Source organism: Dendrobates tinctorius, unplaced genomic scaffold (genome assembly GCF_039654945.1).
Source record: "Dendrobates tinctorius isolate UK_male_01 unplaced genomic scaffold, ASM3965494v1 ptg000045l, whole genome shotgun sequence".
Classification (NCBI taxonomy): domain Eukaryota; kingdom Metazoa; phylum Chordata; class Amphibia; order Anura; family Dendrobatidae; genus Dendrobates; species Dendrobates tinctorius.
This window is the reverse complement of record NW_027361713.1, coordinates 12,104,773-12,125,470: the sequence shown is the minus strand read 5'-3', so window position 1 is coordinate 12,125,470 and position 20,698 is coordinate 12,104,773. Positions and strand designations below refer to the sequence as shown.

Genomic DNA, 20,698 nt, shown 5'->3' with positions numbered 1-20,698 from the left:
GTAGTTTGTAAAATGTGATCACTTATGGGAGTGTTCTGCTGTTGTGGCACATCAGAGACTCTGCCAATGTGACATAGCACTCGCATACCATAACAGAAAAATCTGCACTATAATAAGGTGCTCCTTCCCCTATAAGCTTTGTACTGTACCTAAAAAGTAGTTTTTTTTACCACATATGGGGCTTTTACCTACACAGGACAATTTGCAAAACAAATTGCACAGCTTGTTTTCTCCTATTATTCCTTTTAAAAGGGCTATATATGGGGCATCAGTCTACTTAGCAAAAACTGGACAACAAATTGTATGGTCCATTTTATCCTGTTACCCTTGTGATAGTGAAAATTTGTGGCCAAAGGAATATTTTTGTGGTTCAAAATGTAATTTTTTGCTTTCATGCCTCAACATTATTAAATTCTGTGAAGCACCTGCAGGTTCAAGGTGCTTACCACACCTCTAGAAAAATTACTTGATGTTCTTGAAGGGTGTGGTTTACAAAATGGGGTTGCTTGGGTAGGTTTCTGCTATTTCAAGACATCAGGGGCTCTGCAAATGTGACAGGGTGTCCTCTATCTATTCTAGAAAATTTTGTGCTTCAAAAGGCAAATGGTCCTCCTTCTATTCCAAGCCCTGCCATGCACCCAAATAGTAGTTTTCCACCACAATAGAGGTATCAATATACTCAGGAGAAGTTGCACAACAAATTGCATGGTCCATTTTCTCCTCTTACCCTTGTGAAAATGGAACATTTGGGGGTAAAGGAATATTTTTGTGGTAAAAATGTAGTTTTCTATTTTTATGGCTCACGCTTATAAAATTTTGTGAAGCATTTGTGGGCTCAAGGTGCTCAGCACACCTCTTGATAAATTCCGTTAAGGGTGTAGGTTACAAAACTGGGTCACTTGTGGTGTGTTTCCACTGTCTAGGCACATCAGGGGTTCTTTTTCTATTCCAGCCACTTTTGCGTGCCAAGAGTCAAATGGTGCTCTTTCCCTTCTGAGCCCGCCGTGCACCCAAACAGTAGTTTTCCATTACATATGGGGAATCTGTGTAGTCAGGAGAAATTGCAAAATAAATTGTGTGGTCCATTTTCTCTTGTTATCCTTGCAAAAATGAAAAAAATTGGGGCTAATTAAACAGTTTTGTAAGAAAAATTAAAAACTTTTTTTTCCCTTGCACATTACTTTAATTCCTGTGAAGCACCTAAAGGGTTGATAAACTTCTTGAATGTGGTTTTGAGCACTTTGAGGGATGCAGTTTTTAAAATGGTGTCACTTTTGGGTATTTTCTGTCTCATAGGCTTCTTAAAGTCACTTCAGATGTGATGTGGTCCCTAAAAAAATGGTTTTGTAAATTTTGTTGCAAAAATGAATAATTGCTGATAAATTTTGAACCCTTCTAACTTCTTAACAAAAAAATTATGTTTCAAATATTATGCTAAAGTAAAGTGGACATGTGGCAAATATTCGGAACTATTTTGTGTGGTATAACTATCTGGATAAGAGCTTCTTCACAATAGCCTATAACACAGACCAGGAAACCAAGAAGGAATACCCCAAACAAAGGATGGGAAAGAATACTGTATGAAGAATTATTCAAATAAAATCACCTATAGGCTCTGTGCACACTGTGCGGAATCTGCTGCGGATCCGCAGCGGATTTGGCCCTGCAGATCAGCAGCAGAACTGCAGGTGATGTACAGTACCATTATTGGCTATGTAAAAAAAAAAAAAAACGCTGTGCACAGGCGTGTGGAATAAAAAAAGCAGCATGTCACTTCTTTTGTGCGGTTTTTCTGCAGTTTTCCAACTGCTCCATTCTACAAATCCGCAGATGGAAAAACCGCACAAAAACAGCAGTAAAACCGCACTAAATCCGCAGGAAAAATGCAGGTCATTTGACCTGCGGATTTAGTAAAATCCGCGCGAATCCGCACCGTGTGCACACGTGTCCGCGTTTCATTACTTAAAGTGGCAAGTGTTACAATGTGAAAATAAAGAAAAAAAAAACAAGGGCTTGTACTGGGATCATATATAAGATAACTCAAGAAGTAAAAGATAGAAATATACACTGCTCAAAAAACTAAAGGGAACACAAAAATACCATATCCTAGATACCACTGAATGAAATATTCCAGTTGCAAATCTTTATTCATTACATACCCCTTTATAGGGGTTGTCTGTTCCATTTGCACAACAGCAGGAGAAATCGATTTACAATTGGGGTAGCTTCAGATTAGGCCTCTTTCACACATCAGTTTTTTGCCTTCAGGCGCGATCCGGCTTTTTTTTGTAAAACCGGATCCGGCAAAATGCAATGCCAGATCCAGTTTTTCCCCATTGACTTGCATTAGCGCCGGATCGTGCCGGATGGCATTGCGTTTCATCCGTTTTTTGCCGGATCCGGCAACTTGTCTCATTCCGGCGTCTGGAAAAAACGGCTACTGTAACGTTTTTTGTCTCCGGCGAAAAAGCCGGAAGCGCCGAAACCGGCGCTTCCAGCTTTTTGCTACAATGAAAGTCTATGGGCGCCGGAATGCGCCGGATCCAGAAAAAGACGGATCCAGCCACCGGATCCGTTTTTTTAAGTCTGCGCATGCACAGATCCAATTGGCCAGCCCCCAGGAACAGATATAACCTGCTAGACGGATCCAGCAAAAAAACGGATCCGTTTCTACAGTTCTCCAAAATTTTTCTAAAAATAGCCGGATCCTGCCTGACGGCAAAAAACTGATGTGTGAAAGTAGCCTTAATTTCACAGAAGTGGTGTTCCCTTTATTTTTCTGTGCAGTATATATTTATTTCTTAAATACACAAAATGGCGGATCAAAGAAAAATTAATATAACTGGTCGTGTTGAACTCAATAATATCATATTAATACCAAGTCTCAATAGAGATGATTTTATTCTTCATGTCACACAAATGTGAGTAAAATAAAATAAAACAAGAAAATAAATGAAATCAATAGTGTAACACATCTCTATAGGAGAAAAGAATAATAAAGCAAGTGAGGAGAAAGTGAAAAAATATGTATGTAAATAACTTCCTCTAAGGGTAAGTTCACACTGGGTGTTTTTGCAGCTTTTTTTTCCTGCAGCAAAACCTGATTTCTTGGCAGGAAAGAAGCTGTGGCAAAAACACAGGTTTAGGTGTGGTTTTGGTGCGTTTTTTGTGTCTCTATGTCCATGCTAATGCCCATGACTTTTCTGCAGAAAAAAACGCTGCAAATAAAGATGGGGGCTGGAAATAAGCGCAGCTGGATAGAGGCCCCCCATGACTGCATTGGGACAGGTTAGGGTTTTGAGGACAGGGTGGACTTGGAGGGGATTGGTGGAAGCAGGATAAGGGAGGAGTATTGGGAGGGGCGGATGATGCTGGAGGGGGAAAAAGTGCGGGAAAACCGCACTCTTGCACAGGAGGATGCCAAGAGAAAAAATTCATGGACTTAAGTGCGCTGATGAACAAATAACGAATCCAGATTAGAGAAAAGGATTAACCATTTATTTCCCAACGCGTTTCAAAGTAGATAATACTTCTTCCTCGGGGATGACATAGTTATGGCGGTCACGGAGTGGACCTTTGGACGTGCAGCAAGCTGATAACTGATCTTATGTGTTTGAATCTCTCCTGGAAAAGGTGAGTGTATTCCTTTATTTCTTTAAAAATCAACTCGGATAAGACCCTATTGCGCTCTCTTTTGCTATAGTTTTTATATATCTGTGGGTTAGATAACACAGACCAGTGCTACGGTGTTTTATTGGATAGCACCTGGCCCAATGTTATAGTATGGGGCAGTGGAGATCAACAATTTTTTTTAAGTCAATTTGGCATGGGAAAACACTGGCAGCATGTTACCAAAAATTGGACTATGCACACCCATGCAAGTCTATGGGTAAGTGTAAAACATTGTCATCCGAGAGCAGGTTTATTTACGTAGACACAGACAAAAGAGAAGATGGAGAAATTAAATTCTCTGCCTTCTTTGCACCTGTGCTGCAATTCTATCATGTGAGAGAATTGAATCACAGTAAGATGACACTTGGCTTAACCCCTTCCTGACATCCGACGGTATATCCCATCCATGGGACCTGGGCCCCTATGCCCATGGACGGGATAGTACGTCGGGCGCGATCAGCGGCGCCCACGTGGTGAGCGCCGCTGATCGCGGCCGGGTGTCAGCTGATTATCACAGCTGACACGCGGCACAATGTGTCAGGGGCGGTCACGGACCGCCCCCGACACGTTAACCCCTTGCACACCGCGATCAAACATGATCGCGGTGTACCGGGAGTTAAAGGGAAGCATTGGCAGGGAGGGGGCTCCCTCCGTGCTTCCCTGAGCCCCCCACGGCAGCGCAATGTGCAGCGCTGCTGCGGGGGACTCCTTTCCTCCAGGCCCCCGAATCCAAGATGGCGACGGGGGCCTTCGGGGGCCTGAGGAAGCTGGCTTCCTCAGTGCCTGCAAAGCGCAGGCATGAGGAAGCCTTCTGCAGTGCCTGTGTCAGATCGCTGATCTGTCACAGTGATCTGTGATGTGACAGATCAGCGATCTGTCACAGGACAGTGATGTCCCACCTGGGACTATTTAATAAAGTAAAAAAATAAATAAAAAAAAGAAGTGTAAAAATAATTAAAAAAAAAAAAAAAATATTCCCCCAATAAATCCATTTTTTGGAAATAATAAAAAAAAAAAAACAATAAAAGTACACATATTAGGTATTGCCGCATCCGTAACGACCCACCCTATAAAACTGTCCCATTAGTTAACCCCTTTAGCGAACCCCTTAAAAAATAAAAATAAAAAACGAAGCAAAAAATAATGATTTATTATCATACTGCCAAACAAAAAGTGTAATAACGCGAGATCAAAAAGACGCATATAAATATCCATGGTACCGCTGAACACGTCATCTTGTCCTGCAAAAAACGAGCCACCACACAGCATCATCAGCGAAAAAATAAAAAAGTTATAGCTCGCAGAATAAAGCGATGCAAAAATAATTATTTTTTATATAAAATAGTTTTCATTGCATAAAACCGACAAAAACATAAAAAAACGACCTAAATGAGGTATCACTGTAACCGTACTGACGCAAAGAAAAAAACCGCTTTATCAATTTTACCGCACGCGGAACGGTGTAAACGCACCCCCCCAAAAGAAATTCATGAAACGCTGGTTTTTCTTCATTCTGCGTCCCAAAAATCGGAATAAAAAGCGATCAAAAAATTTCACGTGCCCGAAAATGGTACCAATAAAAATGTCAACTCGTCCCGCAAAAAATAAGACCTCACATGACCCGGTGGGTCAAAATACGGAAAAATTATAGCTCTCAATATGTGGTGATGCAAAAACTATTTTTACAATAAAAAGCGTCTTTTAGCGTGCGACAGCTGCCAAAAATAAAAACCGCCATAAATAGTAAATCAACCCCCCCGTTATCACCCCCTTAGTTAGGGAAAAATAATAAAATAAAAAAAATGTATTTATTTCCATTTCTCCATTAGGGTTAGGGCTAGGGTTAGGGCTAGGGGTGTGTTGGGGTAGGGTTAGGGTTAGGGTTAGGGCTAGGGTTAGGGCTAGGGTTAGGGCTAGGGTTAGGGCTAGGGGCATGTTGGGGTTCGGGTTGGAGTTAGAATTGGGGGTTTCCACTGTTTGGGCACATCAGGGGCTCTCCAAATGCAACATGGCGTCTGATCTCAATTCCAGCCAATTCTGAGTTGAAAAAGTCAAATGGTGCTCCTTCCCTTCCAAGCTCTGCCATGCGCCCAAACAGTGTTTTACCCCCACATGTTGCTCTCCAAAGGCAACATGACACCCGCAGACCATTCCATCAAAGTCTGCATTCCAAAACGTCACTACTCCCCTTCCGAGCCCCGACGTGTGCCCATACAGTAGTTTTCTCCCACATATGGGGTATCAGCATACTCAGGACAAATTGGACAACAACTTTTAAGGTCCAATTTCTCCTGGTACCCTTGGGAAAATAAAAAAATGGTGACTAAAAGATCATGTTTGTGGAAAAAATACAAATTTTTTATTTTCACGCCCGGGCGTTATAAACTTCTGTGAAGCACTGGGGGGGTCAAAGTGCTCACCACACATCTAGATAAGTTCCTTAGGGGGTCTAGTTTCCAAAATGGTGTCATTTGTGGGGGGTTTCCACTGTTTTGGTACATCAGGAGTTTTTCAAACGCGACATGGTGTCCGATCTCAATTCCAGCCAAAAACGTCAAATGGCGCTGCTTCCCTTCCGAGCTCTGCCATGCGCCCAAATAGTGGTTTACCCCCACATGTGGGGTATCAGCGTACTCAGGACAAATTGCACAATAACTTTTAGGGTCCTGTTACCCTTGGAAAAATAAGAATTGAGGGTGAAAAGATCATTTTTGTGGAAAAAATATGATTTTTTAATTGTATGGCTTTATGTTATAAACTTCTGTGAAGCCCATGGGGGTTCAAAGTTCTCACCACACATCTAGATAAGTTCCTTAGGGGGTCTAGTTTCCAAAATGGTGTCATTTGTGGGAGGTTTCCACTGTTTTGGTACATCAGGGGTTTTCCAAACGCGACATGGTGTCCGATCTCAATTCCAGCCAAAAACGTCAAATGGCGCTGCTTCCCTTCCGAGCTCTGCCATGCGCCCAAATAGTGGTTTACCCCCACATGTGGGGTATCAGCGTACTCAGGACAAATTGCACAATAACTTTTAGGGTCCTGTTACCCTTGGGAAAATAAAAATTGGGGTGAAAAGATCATTTTTGTGGAAAAAATATGATTTTTTAATTGTACCGCTGTACGTTATAAACTTCTGTAAAGCCCTTGTGGGTTCAAAGTTCTCACCACATATCTAGATAAGTTCCTTGGGGGGTCTAGTTTCCAAAATGGGGTCACTTGTAGGGGGTTTCCACTGTTTAGGTACATCAGGGACTCTCCAAACGTGACATGGCGTCCAATCTGAATTCCAGCCAATTTTGCATTGAAAAAGTCAAACGGCGCTCCTTCCATTCTGAGCTCTGCCATGCGCCGAAACAGTCGTTCCCCCCCACATATCAGGTATCTGCGTACTCAGGACAAATTGCACAATAACTTTTGCAGTCCAATTTCTCCTGTTACCCTTGGTAAAATAAAAAAAATTGAACCTGAATTATTTTTTTTATGAAAAAAAGTTAGATGTTCATTTTTTTTTAAATATTCAAAAAAATTCCTGTGACGCACCTAAAGGGTTAATAAACTTCTTGAATGTGGTTTTGAGCACCTTAAGGGGTGCAGTTTTTAGAATGGTGTCACTTTTGGGTATTTTCTATCATATCGACCCCTCAAAGTGGCTTCAAATGTGATGTGGTCCTAAAAATAAAATGGTGTTGTAAAAATGAGAAATCGCTGGTCAACTTTTAACCCTTATAACTTCCTAACAAAAAAAAAATTTTGGTTCCAAAATTGTGCTGATGTAAAGTAAACATGTGGGAAATGTTAGTTATCAAGTTTTTTGTGTGCCGTATCTCTGTGATTTAAGGGCATAAAAATTCAAAGTTGGAAAATTGCGAAATTTTCAAAATTTTCGCCAAATTTCCATTTTTCTCACAAATAAACGCAAGTTATTTGAATGAAATTTTACCACTAACATGAAGTACAATATGTCACGAGAAAACAATGTCAGAATCACCGGGATCCATGGAAGCGTTCCAGAGTTATGACCTCATAAAGTTACAGTGGTCAAAATTGTAAAAATTGGCCCGGTCATGAACGTGCAAACCACCCTTGGGGGTGAAGGGGTTAATTAACATAATCAGCCGATTCTCTCGCATGAAAGAATCTACACTAGTGTGAGCGAGCCCTTAAGTGCATAAAAATTCAAAGTTTGAAAATTGCGAACATTTCTCATTTTTGGTCAAATATTCAATATTTTCATAATTAAACGCAAAACATATCAACCTAAATTTGCTGCTAACAAGAAGAGCAACGTGTCACATAAAAAGATCTCAGAATTACTGGGATCGATTGAAGCATTCCAGTGTTATTACCACATAAAATGACACAAGTCAGACTTGCTAAATATGATCTGGTCAGGAAGATGAAAATAGGCTTCGGTGTGAAGGAGTTAAGTATTGAACATGTGTATTTGCCCTTTGCATGGTAGATTCATGTGTATATGTATAACTATAGGATTTTTACAGGATGAAAATGATGAAATGGTAAGACAGGATGTTGAGAAGGCTGAACTTTTAAATTCCTATTTTGCATCTGTTTTCTCTCAGAAAGGAAATGTAACATCAACTGTTATTCACTGTCCTATTAAGGGAATAGAAGAATCCAGGATATCTATAAACAGAAAGATAGTGAGGAAACACTTAGCTAGCCTAAATGAATTCAAGTCTCCAGGTCCAGATGAATTACACCCCAGAGTACTGAAGGAGATAGCAGAAGAAATTTTTGAACCCCTCTCTATAATCTTTGAAAATTCTTGGAGAACAGGAGAAGTGCCAGAAGACTGGAGAAGAGCAAATGTTGTTCCTATCTTCAAAAAGGGGAAGAAGGTGGACCCAGGTAACTATAGGCCGGTGAGTCTGACTTCTATACCAGGAAAGATCTTTGAACAAATTATTAAACAACATGTATGTCAATACCTGGATAAGAATGAAGTGATTAAACAGAGTCAGCATGGGTTTGTAACTAATAAGTCATGTCAGACTAACTTAATTTCCTTCTATGACGGTATCACTGATTGGGTGGATCAAGGAAATGCTGTAGATATAGTATATCTTGACTTCAGCAAAGCATTTGACAAAGTCTCTCATACAATCCTTATTGAAAAAATGATTAAGTATGGAATGGACAAGGCAACTGTTAGGTGGATTCATAACTGGCTTAGTGATCGGACCCAAAGAGTGGTCGTAAATGGCTGCACATCCAGTTGGAAGAATGTCTCAAGTGGGGTACCACAGGGCTCTGTCCTGGGCCCTGTATTGTTCAACATCTTTATCAACGATTTAGATGAAGGAATTGAGGGTAAACTGATTAAATTTGCTGATGACACAAAGCTAGGAGGGATAGCTAATACTAGAGAAGAGAGAGAGAGGATTCAAAAAGATTTAAATAAACTGGAGAAGTGGGCAGCAACTAACAGAATGGTTTTTAACAGGGAGAAATGCAAAGTACTACATCTGGGCAATAAAAATTTAAAACGCATATATAGAATGGGAGGAATAGGGCTAAGTGACAGCACATGTGAAAAAGACTTGGGTATACTAATAGATCACAGACTGAATATGAGTCAACAGTGTGATGCAGCAGCAAAAAAGGCAAATGCAATTCTAGGATGTATTAACAGAAGCATACAGTCTAGATCACGTGAAGTCATTATTTCCCTCTACTCCTCTTTGGTCAGACCTCATATGGAATATTGTGTCCAGTTTTGGGCACCACATTTTAAAAAAGACATCAACAAACTGGAGCAAGTTCAGAAAAGAGCGACCAGAATGGTGACCGGTCTGCAAACCCTGTCTTATGAGGAAAGGTTGCAGGATTTGGGAATGTTTAGTTTGCAAAAGAGAAGACTGAGAGGAGACTTAATAGCTGTCTACAAATATCTAAAGGGCTGTCACATTGTAGAAGGATCAACTTTATTCTCATTTGCACAAGGAAAGACTAGAAGCAATGGGATGAAACTGAATGGGAGGAGACACAGATTAGATATTAGAAAAAACTTTTTGACAGTTAGAGTGATCAATGAGTGGAACAGGCTGCCACGAGAAGTGGTGAGTTCTCCTTCAATGGAAGTCTTCAAACAGAGGCTGGACAGACATCTGACTGGGATGATTTAGCGAATCCTGCTTTGAGCAGGGGGTTGGACCAGATGGCCCAGGAGGTCCCTTCCAACTCTACGATTCTATGATTCTATGATTCTATGAACTAATAAGTGTGTGTAAACCATTTTGAAATACTGGACTACACACCTTCTACACAATACAGAACTCATGGAATTTAATCTGTTCCTGATTCAAGATTATATTTGTCAGATGAATAGTCAAATAATTCAGTTACTCCTATTGCTGACTCTGCCCTAAATCCATATTGTTATTTATGGGGCTTGTTTTCAATCTCCCTCCAATGCCTGTACTTTGACAAGAATAGTGACAAAAATTGTTTTGTCTTAAAAAAAAAAAAAAAAAAACTAGGTAGAAATCCTGACAGACCCCATCAAGGCAGTGTGAACAGTGCCCAAACACTATTTGGCATCTGTTAGTGCATCTTAGCAATTAAAGATGTAAATCAGGCTATACTGTTTAAAATATAAACTTATTCAATTTGGCTCTGATAAATGCAAAAAAAATCTAAAAATGCTATAATAATTTGATTCAGTATTACATTAGTTTTGTGTACAGTGTTGGTGTATTTAATCAAATGTAAGTCATACTTTTTTATTGTGAAAATATTACAATTAGAAAAGTCTTTTTTGCTTATTTACCATTCTTGCGCATTACAAGGAGGTCTCCGCACTCATCTTCAGAGGGTAAGAAGATCTCTGGCACTACCAGTAGAATTTTACGTTTGGCCGGAGGGCTGATATTCCATGTGCAATCCACATTGGAAGGGTAGTTTCCTGGGTAATTTGGTGACTCTAAAAAGCCAGTATATTCTCCTAGTTCTCCACCACAGTGACGATCTGTAAAATAAAGGCAAGGTTGAGACAGTTTTACAATGAAACATTTCTATTTAACTTTCCTAAGGCACATGCATGCATTTTATGTTCTTAAATTTTTTCAAGCTGCAGGAAGGTAAGAAGGGAAAGTCATGGAATTAATAAACCACTGGATTTTAAGGCTTGCTAATGAGATACAAATAATGAAAAAAATAAAAACAAAATTTTCATTACATCTCAATTCATTCTATATGAACATGAGTAAGAGTGCCATGTGCAGAAATACACATCGACACCTTAGAATGCTATCATAGAGGTTACTAATGATTTTCTGTGGAATGTTCTGACAATATGAATGCAGTTAGGCAAGATATAGTGCTAGCAGCTGCCTCTTTGGGAGACTAGTCCAGGGTTGCTTCGGGCCACAGTAGCATGTTTAGGTCATGCAGAAACTTACAGTAGATTGACCAACATGCAGTCTGGCATTGTTTTGTTGAACAAAACTGATCCTGTCACACTTTTGAGATTTGGCTATACCACTGGTTCCACAACCAAATGGATATAACGTTGAGCTGGGCTCTGAGCCAGATGTCTAGTTACAGTTCTGTTGACCTCACACCACCGCTCTGAAAGGTTAACATTGTTGTGAGTAAGATAGCAAAGAGAGCTGGAATGGAGGTCTATTATCTAGGCCAGCATGGTGGCTCAGTGGTTATCACTACAGCGTTGGAGTCCTGGGTTCAAATCCCACTGAGGACAACATCTAAAAGGAGTTTGCATGCTCTCTCCGTGTTTACATGGGTTTCCTCCCACATTCCAAAGACATACTGACAGGGAATTTAAATTGCGAGCCCCATCAGGGACAGCGATGATAATATGTGTAAAGTGCTGCGGAATATGTTAGCGCTATATAAAAATAAAGATTATTATTACCTTTAGCAATGAGTTCCACTTTTTGGCGTGAATTCAATGATAAAGATTTAGCGATTGGGCTGGAGACCTTGTGGGAAATGGCATGAGGAAGACTTCAGAAGAGAGCCATTTTTCAACAAAACAACCGAATATTGTTGATATTACTGTGAGCATCCTGCATGACCTAAATTTGCTACAGTGGATACCAGATTCTCTGGACTTGTCTCTCATGGAGCACATTTGGGACTTTATTGGTCAGCAAATGAAAAGGCAGCCAACAGTGTATCTTGATAATTTGCTTACCCAAGTGCATTCAGTGTCACAGAATATTCCTCAGACAACCATTAATAACCTTATTGATAGCATATAAATTTCCAATTTATTTATGGACATCATTATCAATCCTTTGATTTTTCTTAATTCCACAACCTTTCTTGGTGTTGCAATTTCAATGTACAGGAATGTAATAATACTTTGCAAATTGAACAGAACATTTCACATGCTGTGCCCAGGCATTTGTAACATTGTACGATACTTTATATTTGGTTTGATATACCATATATACACACTCGCATATAAGCTGAGATTATCAGCCCTTTTTTGGGGGCTGAAAATCCCCCTCTTGGCTTATAGTCGAGTCATATGTGACACCCCAGAGTTCGGTTGTCACAGTGACATTACCTCCCTCTAATGGGTAAAGTCATGCTTGGAGGCAGAAAGGGACCCCCATGCCAGGTAAAAGATTAAATCACAATTTCCTGCTGCAGGTCAGAAAAGGGAGATGCCTTATAAATTCTGGCCAGCAGAGGGGGTTGGTGAGTCAGCTAGAAGTCAGCTGAGGGGGTTGTCATGGAAACGAAGCAGCTGTGAGCTGTGAGGAAAGATGACAGTTTAAACGTGAGGATGTGAGGTAAAAAGATCTTTTCTGGAAGATCCTGTGAGATGAAGACAGGGAGCTGATCGGTGAGGAGCTCAATAGGCAGAGCTGATCTATGAAGAGGGAAAGGGCAAGAGCAGAGACTAAGAGACTCTAGGGCAGCTAAAATACTGCATATAGCAGACCCCTGAGTGAAGCACTAATAAAGAGAAAAGGGACATCAGAGTCCTAGGCTGACAGGAACTGTATGCCCTGATAGCCGAATCTGAAAGTACAGGGGATTGTAAATTCCTGTACACATTGATCACCTGAGGGCACGGCAGTGGATAAGGAGCCCGGGGCCGACGGTGAAGAGAATGGTACCCGTGGAATAGGCTCACGCTGACAGCCGTACAGGTTAGTGAAACTATCACGAATACAGGGTCACAGAATAGTTATATACAGCGGAGACCCACACACAAAGCGCAGAAAGGAAGGTCCTAAATCCCCACCTGGCAAGGTGGATCCCCTGAATGCCTCCCGGCGAGCCAGACTCATTCCATCACCTGTATGTGGTACTCCGGACTGCAACCTATTACCAGTAAAAGGTAACGAAACTGCACCTCTGTGTCTTTCTCTCATTTATCTGCACCCTAACGTTCACAGCCATTTTTACTATTTATTTAACATCTTTGCCCTGGGACTACAGCCCTACCTGTGGAGGGCTACAACATCATAGCTGCGCCCAACATCCATCCCAGAGAAGCAACACCGCAGCGCTGGTCACCTCTGACTAGAATACCACAGGTGGCGTCATGTATTTCACCATCTATAAACATTATCTTTATTTTTACCACATAAATCCCACACAAACTTTCCCCTATTTTATTACTGGACGCCTCAGGGCCACGGACCGGGTCGCCGCCGTGATACCGTCCCCCATGGAAGTCGATGGGCCCGGTACCGAGTACCCCCAGGCCCCGCGGGGCGCTCCAACTGGCGTCACGAACAGGATCTAGCGAGCCTAGCAAAGCTGCGTAAAAAGGAGCCTGGCAAAGCTGGGTACTGTGTGCCATAGTCTTTATTAAATTGTGTGCTAAAGACTTTAATGAGCTTTCAAATAACCGCCACAACTGCATCATACAGCACGTGTGAACAGAGAGGGACGTGCAATTGTGGACAGAGCCAGAAATAATGCACGACGAGAAGCCCCTGCCTGTGCTTTGACGTCAGTGAGCAAGTGAAAAAGCAGGAAGAAAATGCTCAACGCGGGTGAAGATTCAGCAGCGTTCACAGCTGCAGCCCCCATAGTATATGCCATATATATGCCATATATACCAGGAGCGGCCTGGTTACCTCAGTACTCAGGGGAGTCGCACACCCTGAGCGATTTTAAAGAAAGACTATGTAGTTTGTTCCAAATGTACCCCCTGTCAGAAAGCCAAAAAGTCAGTATCCTCATTGACCAGTTAACTGGTGCGGCTCAGAGGGAAGTAAAATCCTGGCCGGACACTGATAAAAGAACTGTCAAACAAATCTTAGCCAGACTGAAAGACATTTTTGATACACGTACTGCAACAGAGATAAAAATGAGATGCTTTGGGTGCAAACAGAGAGTGCAGGACAGTATACGGGACTATGCCCTTAATCTTCAGGAGGCACTACGGGCTGTAAAGCAGGTTGATCCTGAAAGCGTGCAAGACGAAGATAGATTACTAACAGAGCAGTTCATAGAGGGACTCCAGTCTAACAATCAAAGGACACAGCTGCGCATATTGGCTCTACAAAATCCTGAATTGGACTTTGCACACTTCAAGGATAGAGCCATCAGAGTGCTGCGTGAACCGAACCCTAGCAGCACAGAGCCCTCTAAGCATCCTGCAATTACCTACCAGCAGGAGACAGCATCCTTTCAAAAGACCTCTATTGAGACTGACAAGCCGTCCCAAGATGATGATTCTGCTGCAGACTTACGTCTCCAAGTCAAGGAATTAACTAAAAGTGTGGCTACACTCACAAAAACTGTGCAGTCCATGCAAGTGATTCCAAAAAAGAAGATCCAGCTGGCCTCCAGTCCAGAAGATGTCCCATGGCGACAGCAGAAGAGGATCCCGCCAACCAGAGAGAGAGACAGCGATTGTTATGACGAGGACGGACAGCCCATCTGTCGCCACTGCAACAAGGCAGGACACCTAGCAAGATCCTGTCGTTTAAACAAGCAACCCCTAGGGCAAAGGGCCAAACCTCAGGAGTAAGATGACCAAGCCCACCAAATTGGCGAGACAAGTACGTAGGAGGACGACTAGTCTTGCCTGTTGTGATTGACGGTTTTCTGATGAACGCTTTACTGGACACCGGTTCCCAGGTGACAACGATACCATATGTTCTTTTTAAGCAGTACTGGGCAGATTCAGACATTACTCATAGCCCAGATAATGACCTTGCCATTCTTGCCAGCAATGGTCAGCCCTTGCCTCAGATGGGATATAAAGAGGTGACCATCAAGATGTAGAATTGCAATCGCAAGGTTTGATAATTGATATTGACAAGCGAGAATGCCATCCTATGATCACTTTAGGCACTAATGTAATTGAAAGTTGTCTTGGAGAAATTATTGCTTTGATACAACAGGTAGCCGAGACCGCCAGCACCAGTCAGCAACGGGTTCTGCAAAAGGAGATCAGAGCACTGATGTAGAGTCAACAGGTAAAGCTGTCTGGTGGAGAAGTTGGCAGTGTCAGAGTAAATGATCCTTTCCCCATTGCAGTACCTCCCAGAAGTGAAATGTTAATTTGGTGTCGGGCAGCAATAGGCCTAAGGGGTCAAGATTACCAAGCCTTGGTAGAACCCATGTATTCTGATAGTAGGCCCACTATCCTGACAGCCAGAGGGGTAGTTGATGTCCGCAAGGGGAGAGTACCAATACACATCTTAAATTGTGGGGAGAGAGAGGTCCAGTTACCCCGGTATGCCACCCTTGCTAAATTGTTCACCGTCAGTAACAATGCAATAGAGACACTAGAACCCTTGCTTCCGTCTGACAAGGTGGAAGAGAATGGCTCTAAAGGGCAACAGGAGGATTGGTGTCAACAGCTACAAGTAGGAACTGACTCCACCCCTTCACACCAAAAGCATGGGGCTTACGGGGTGGCTCGAGAATTTGAATGGGTCTTCAGCAAGCATCCTCTATGTTATGCTGTGGACGCAGGTGGCGAGAGTGGACCCACTGGGCCGTGACGCCGAGCCCTCCCCGAGCGAGCGCACCAAGTGGACCGACCCCTATACAGGGACCGTTAGGGAACAGACTCGGGAAGTTCAAGCGCCACAGCAGCCAGGACCAGGGGTCGGCTCAGGAGGGTGAACCGATGATGAGGAACAGAGGAAGATCCGGAGAGGAACCAGGATGACCAGGGTCCAGAGGCAGAGGAAGAAGGAGAAGGACGGAGGAGAATGGCGGGGACCCAGGAAGAGGCGAACTGAAAAGGGAAGGAGACACAGGGGTTAGCAGGAGGCACAGGCCGGAGTATCAGAGGAACACTGAGGACACAGGCGGGAGACACAGGGGTTAGCAGGAGGCACAAGGCACAAGGGGTTAACTAGCGCACAGCTTGCAAGGGGACAGCAGCAGAGAGCGCGGCCTAGACAACAGAGAGGTAACTCAATAGTCAGGCACCTCCACTAAGGGAGGGCGGCCTGAAATACCTGGTGGTGGCCTCTGATAGGTCGGGAGGCCGGTCCGGGTCAGGTCACGCCAGGCAGGTGGCTGACGGCAGAAGCGTGCGGCTTATCCCTCCGGCGCGTGCGCAGAGGCACAGTGCGCGCGGCCGAAGGAAGTGGAGGAGAGCGTCTGGACGCCGGCCGCCGGAAAGCGAGGAGAGCGGAGGCGCGCGTCCAGGACGCGTCAGAGGAGCGAGTCGGGCCAGAAGCGGAAGCGGTGAGTATGGCAGCGGGAGCGGCGAACCGGGGAGCGGTGCTAACACTCTAGATTTTGAGCAGGCAGAAGGGGTTCAACATCATATCCCCACCGGAGATCATCCACCCATTAAAGAGAGACACCGGCCTGTACCCCCAGCACACTACCAATGTGCCAAGAGTATGTTACGAGAGATGAAGGAGGCTGGGGTAATCAGAGATAGTTGTAGCCCCTGGGCAGCTCCATTAGTCCTCGTTAAGAAGAAAGATGGTACTATGAGAATGTATGTAGACTACAGGCGGATTAACAGCATTACACATAAAGACGCATAATCATTGCCTAGAATTGAGGAATCACTAGCTGCACTGAGAACTACTAATTATTTCTCTACCGTAGATCTCACCAGTGGGTATTGGCAGGTTCCTGTGGCAGAGGCAGACAAAGAGAAGACAGCGTTTACAACACCAATGGGCCTCTGCGAGTTTAACTACATACCGTTCGGGCTCAGCAATGCACCAGGAACATTTCAGCGGTTAAAGGAATGCTGCCTTGGACATAAAAACTTTGAAACCATTCTGCTGTACCTGGATGACATCATCTTCTCCAAAACTTACGAAGACCATTTGAAGCACCTAGCCGAGGTATTTGAAGCCCTGTCAAACTTTGGCCTGAAAATAAAACCATCCAAATGTCACCTTTTGAAACCCAAGGTGCAGTACCTAGGCCATGTGGTGAGCGCTGAAGGTGTGGCACCCGATCCTGACAAAGTCACCATTATCTGGGACTGGAAAAGACCCAGCACTATCCATGAAGTGAGGCAATTTCTTGAGTTAGTAGACTACTACCGAAGATTTATCAAGAACTTCACCAAGATAGCAGCACCGCTGCAAGATCTTCTAGTGGGCCAATCCAAGAAGGCCAAGAACAAAAATCTTCCATTCGAGTGGAACAAAAGGATAGAAGAGTCCTTTACCAAGTTGAAACTGGCCCTCACAGGAGATGAGGTTCTGGCCTACCCTGACTATGACCAACCGTTTGTACTTTACACTCACGCCAGCAACGTGGGATTGGGAGCAGTGCTGTCACAAGTGCAGAAAGGCAGAGAGAGAGAGTGATTGCCTATGCCAGCAGGAAGCTTCGTCCCACTGAGAGGAACCCCGACAACTACAGTTCCTTTAAACTGGAGTTCCTCGCCATAGTCTGGGCGGTAACAGAGCGCTTCAAGCACTACTTGGCTTCAGCAAAGTTCACCATCTACACGAACAATAATCCGCTAATCCACCTTGAAACGGCAAAGCTCGGGGCACTTGAGCAGCGATGGATGGCCCGGCTGTCCAACTACGAGTTCACCATCAAGTACCGAGCAGGACATAAGAACGCTAATGCGGATGCGTTGTCCAGAATGCCTATGTTAGCGTTGGTAGTCTGGAGCTGGAAACTCCTGGCGTGGACCCTCTGGACCGTGGCACCAAGGGGCCCCAGGGCGAGCTGCCAGGTGGAACCGACCCCTATACAGGGACCGTTAGGAGCAGGCCCAGGGGTTCAAGTACCACGGTAGCCGGTACCGAGAGGGGTGGCTCAGGATGGACAGGAGTAGGACTGTGGGACTGAAGTATAGATGACAGAACAGAGCTGGAACCAGGAGGCAGGAATGGAGTAAGACAGACTGGGACGAGGAGGGATGACAGGAGTAGGAAGACAGGAGAAAGGATTAGAGGAGGACGGAAGGACTGAAGCTGGATGGAACAGGAACATTGGAGGCTGGACTGGAGTAGGATGGAACAGGAACACCGGAGGCAAGACTAGAGTAGGATGGAACAGGAACACTGGAGGCAGGACTGGAGTAGGATGGCAGGACTGGAGCAGGATGGAACAGGAACACTGTAGGCAGGACTGCAGTAGGACGGCAGGACTGGAGCAGGATGGAACAGGAACACTGGAGGCAGGACTGGAGTAGGACGGCAGGACTGGAGTAGGATGGAACAGGAACACCGGAGGCAGGACTGGAGTAGGACGGCAGGACTGGAGTAGGATGGAACAGGAACACTGGAGGCAGGACTGCGGAAGATAGCAAGGAACACGGGTAGCAGGACTGAAAGGCTGCTGCGGGGAGCAGATGAGAACGGAACTGCAGGAGCAGAGAGCACACGATGTAGCGAGTCCCAGTGTGCTTGGAAACACAACAATCAGGCACCTCCCTCAGGGGGAAGCGGCCTGATATGCTCCTGTGGTGCCCCTGAGGCTCAGTCGCCACAGAGGTACCTCACCTTCTCCTAAGGTGTGGTGCCCCACCATCCAGGTAAGTTGGAGGCTCCTGACCATGCTCCAACACTCGCACCCCACACAATAGAGTAGTTCAGCAAAACCACATTGCGGCTCCTTGCTTAAAGAGAAGCAGAGCACCTTTGGTGGTTCACTGCTTGCAACACTAAACGTGCTGGGAGGTGGGTGGAGTTTAGAATACATAAAAGAGCGGGATGGTTTAGGATTAATGTGCTAGGAAACACAACAATCAGGCACCACCCTCAGGGGGAAGCGGCCTGATATGCTCCTGTCTGGTCTGCCATTGATCAGGGAGGTGCTTCCGTGTCAGGGCATAGCTGGAGCACAAGAAGCAGGAGGGAGGCACGGCCACGGCCTATGGCGCATGCGCATTGCATGCAGGGATGCCACGGCCACGCACCTGCCATAGGCGACCTCCATTGATGTCGGGCGGCGGGAGGCTGCAGCGTGGGAGCGGTGGCCGGGTGAGAACGCAGAGACGGCGTAACAGTACACCCTCCCCTAATCTGTCCTTCCCGGAGACTAGCAAGAAATCTCTTGAGGATACGGGGAGCATTGATATTCTCCCGGGGCTCCCAGGATCTCTCCTCAGGACCAAAGCCCTTCCAGTCAACAAGGAAAAATGTCCTACCTCTAACCTTCTTCATGGCGATAATGTCCTCCACTTCAAAGACATCATCGACAACCACCGGCTGAGGACCGGAATCAGGCAAGGAATGGAAGCGATTCAGCACCACAGATTTCAGGAGAGAGAAATGGAAGGTGTTCGGGACCCGGAGCGAAGCAGGCAACCTCAATTTGTAGGCGACTTCGTTGATACGTCCAAGAATTTCAAACGGACCGATGTAGCGTGGCCCTAACTTGTAGGAGGGCAGATTCAACCGGATGAATTTGGATGAGAGCCAGACCTTGTCCCCAACACGATAGGGTGGAGGATCTAATCTCTTCTTGTCGGCAAAATTCTTCATCCGATCAGCGGACTTCTTGAGTGAAGTGTCGGTCTTGGCTCAGATCTTGGAAAACTCGAAGGACAAAGCGTTGGCCACGGGTACCTCGGAGGCAGGAGTTATCGGAAGAGGAACACCAGGATGTCTGCTGAACACAATGAAAAATGGAGACTTGGCCGAGGACTCACCAGTATAGTTGTTGTAAGCGAACTCTGCCCAGGGAAGCAAGTCAACCCAATCGTTCTGGCGGGCGTTGGAGAAATGACGTAGGTACTGTGAGAATCATGTGGGAATAGTGGATGAGGGCAGGTATATCTCGCCCAGATACCTTTCCTATGTGGCCTAGTCTGGTCAGTATCTCACCTGGTTACTAATGAATAATGGAAGGCGGATATAAAAGAATGCCAGGTGGTTGTGTGAGTGTCTCAGCCTGGGGACACAGAGAGCCTGTCTGTGTGAGAGGCACACGTGAATGAAAGCAGTGCCCACGGTAACTGTGGTTTGGCTGGACGGGAGAAGCCCGCCAGTTGGTAGTTAGGTTGTACCTTGTTTAGTTAGTGCCGGACAGGCAAGGATTTGTTTTATGTTTTTATTTCCTTTATGCATTGCTTTCACCTTTAATAAACCTGACCCAGTGTCAGTTATACCTGGACCCGGGCTGTGCGCCTGAGTTTCATGCTGAACGCACGTGACCTTTGACCCCAGCAAAGGCGATCCCGGAGTGTTTTATCACAGTACCCAGTCAACGTCTGGTTGGTGCGCTCCACCTGCCCGTTGGACTGTGGATGGTAGGCTGAGGAGAAGTCAAGGGAAATGTTCATGAGCTTACAAAGCGATCGCCAAAACTTAGAGGTAAACTGAACCCCTCGGTCTGACACAATGCGTTGAGGTAGTCCATGGAGTCTGAAGATTTGGTGGATGAAGACTTTGGCCAGCTCCGGAGCCGAGGGGAGACCGGGCAGAGGGACGAAGTGGGCCATCTTGGAAAAACGATCCACCACCATCACCAAGATGACTGTGCAGCCAGAAGAACAGGGCAGGTCGGTGATGAAATCCATGACGATGTTTTCCCAAGGGACCACAGGAATGGGCAACGACAGCAACAAGCCAGACGGAGGTCTTCATGGCACTTTGCTTTTTGCACAGGATGG

General features: G+C 44.8%; 1 protein-coding gene across 1 annotated transcript in view; it reads right to left on the bottom strand.

The window, feature by feature from the left end:
- SCUBE3 (signal peptide, CUB domain and EGF like domain containing 3) overlaps positions 1 to 20,698 on the bottom strand; it is a 1,051,867-nt gene that overhangs the window by 313,316 nt on the left and 717,853 nt on the right. The window contains exon 20 of the mRNA XM_073575619.1: positions 10,463 to 10,660. Within this exon, the coding sequence (XP_073431720.1) occupies positions 10,463 to 10,660 (198 nt within the window). The remainder of the gene's footprint in view (positions 1 to 10,462; positions 10,661 to 20,698) is intronic.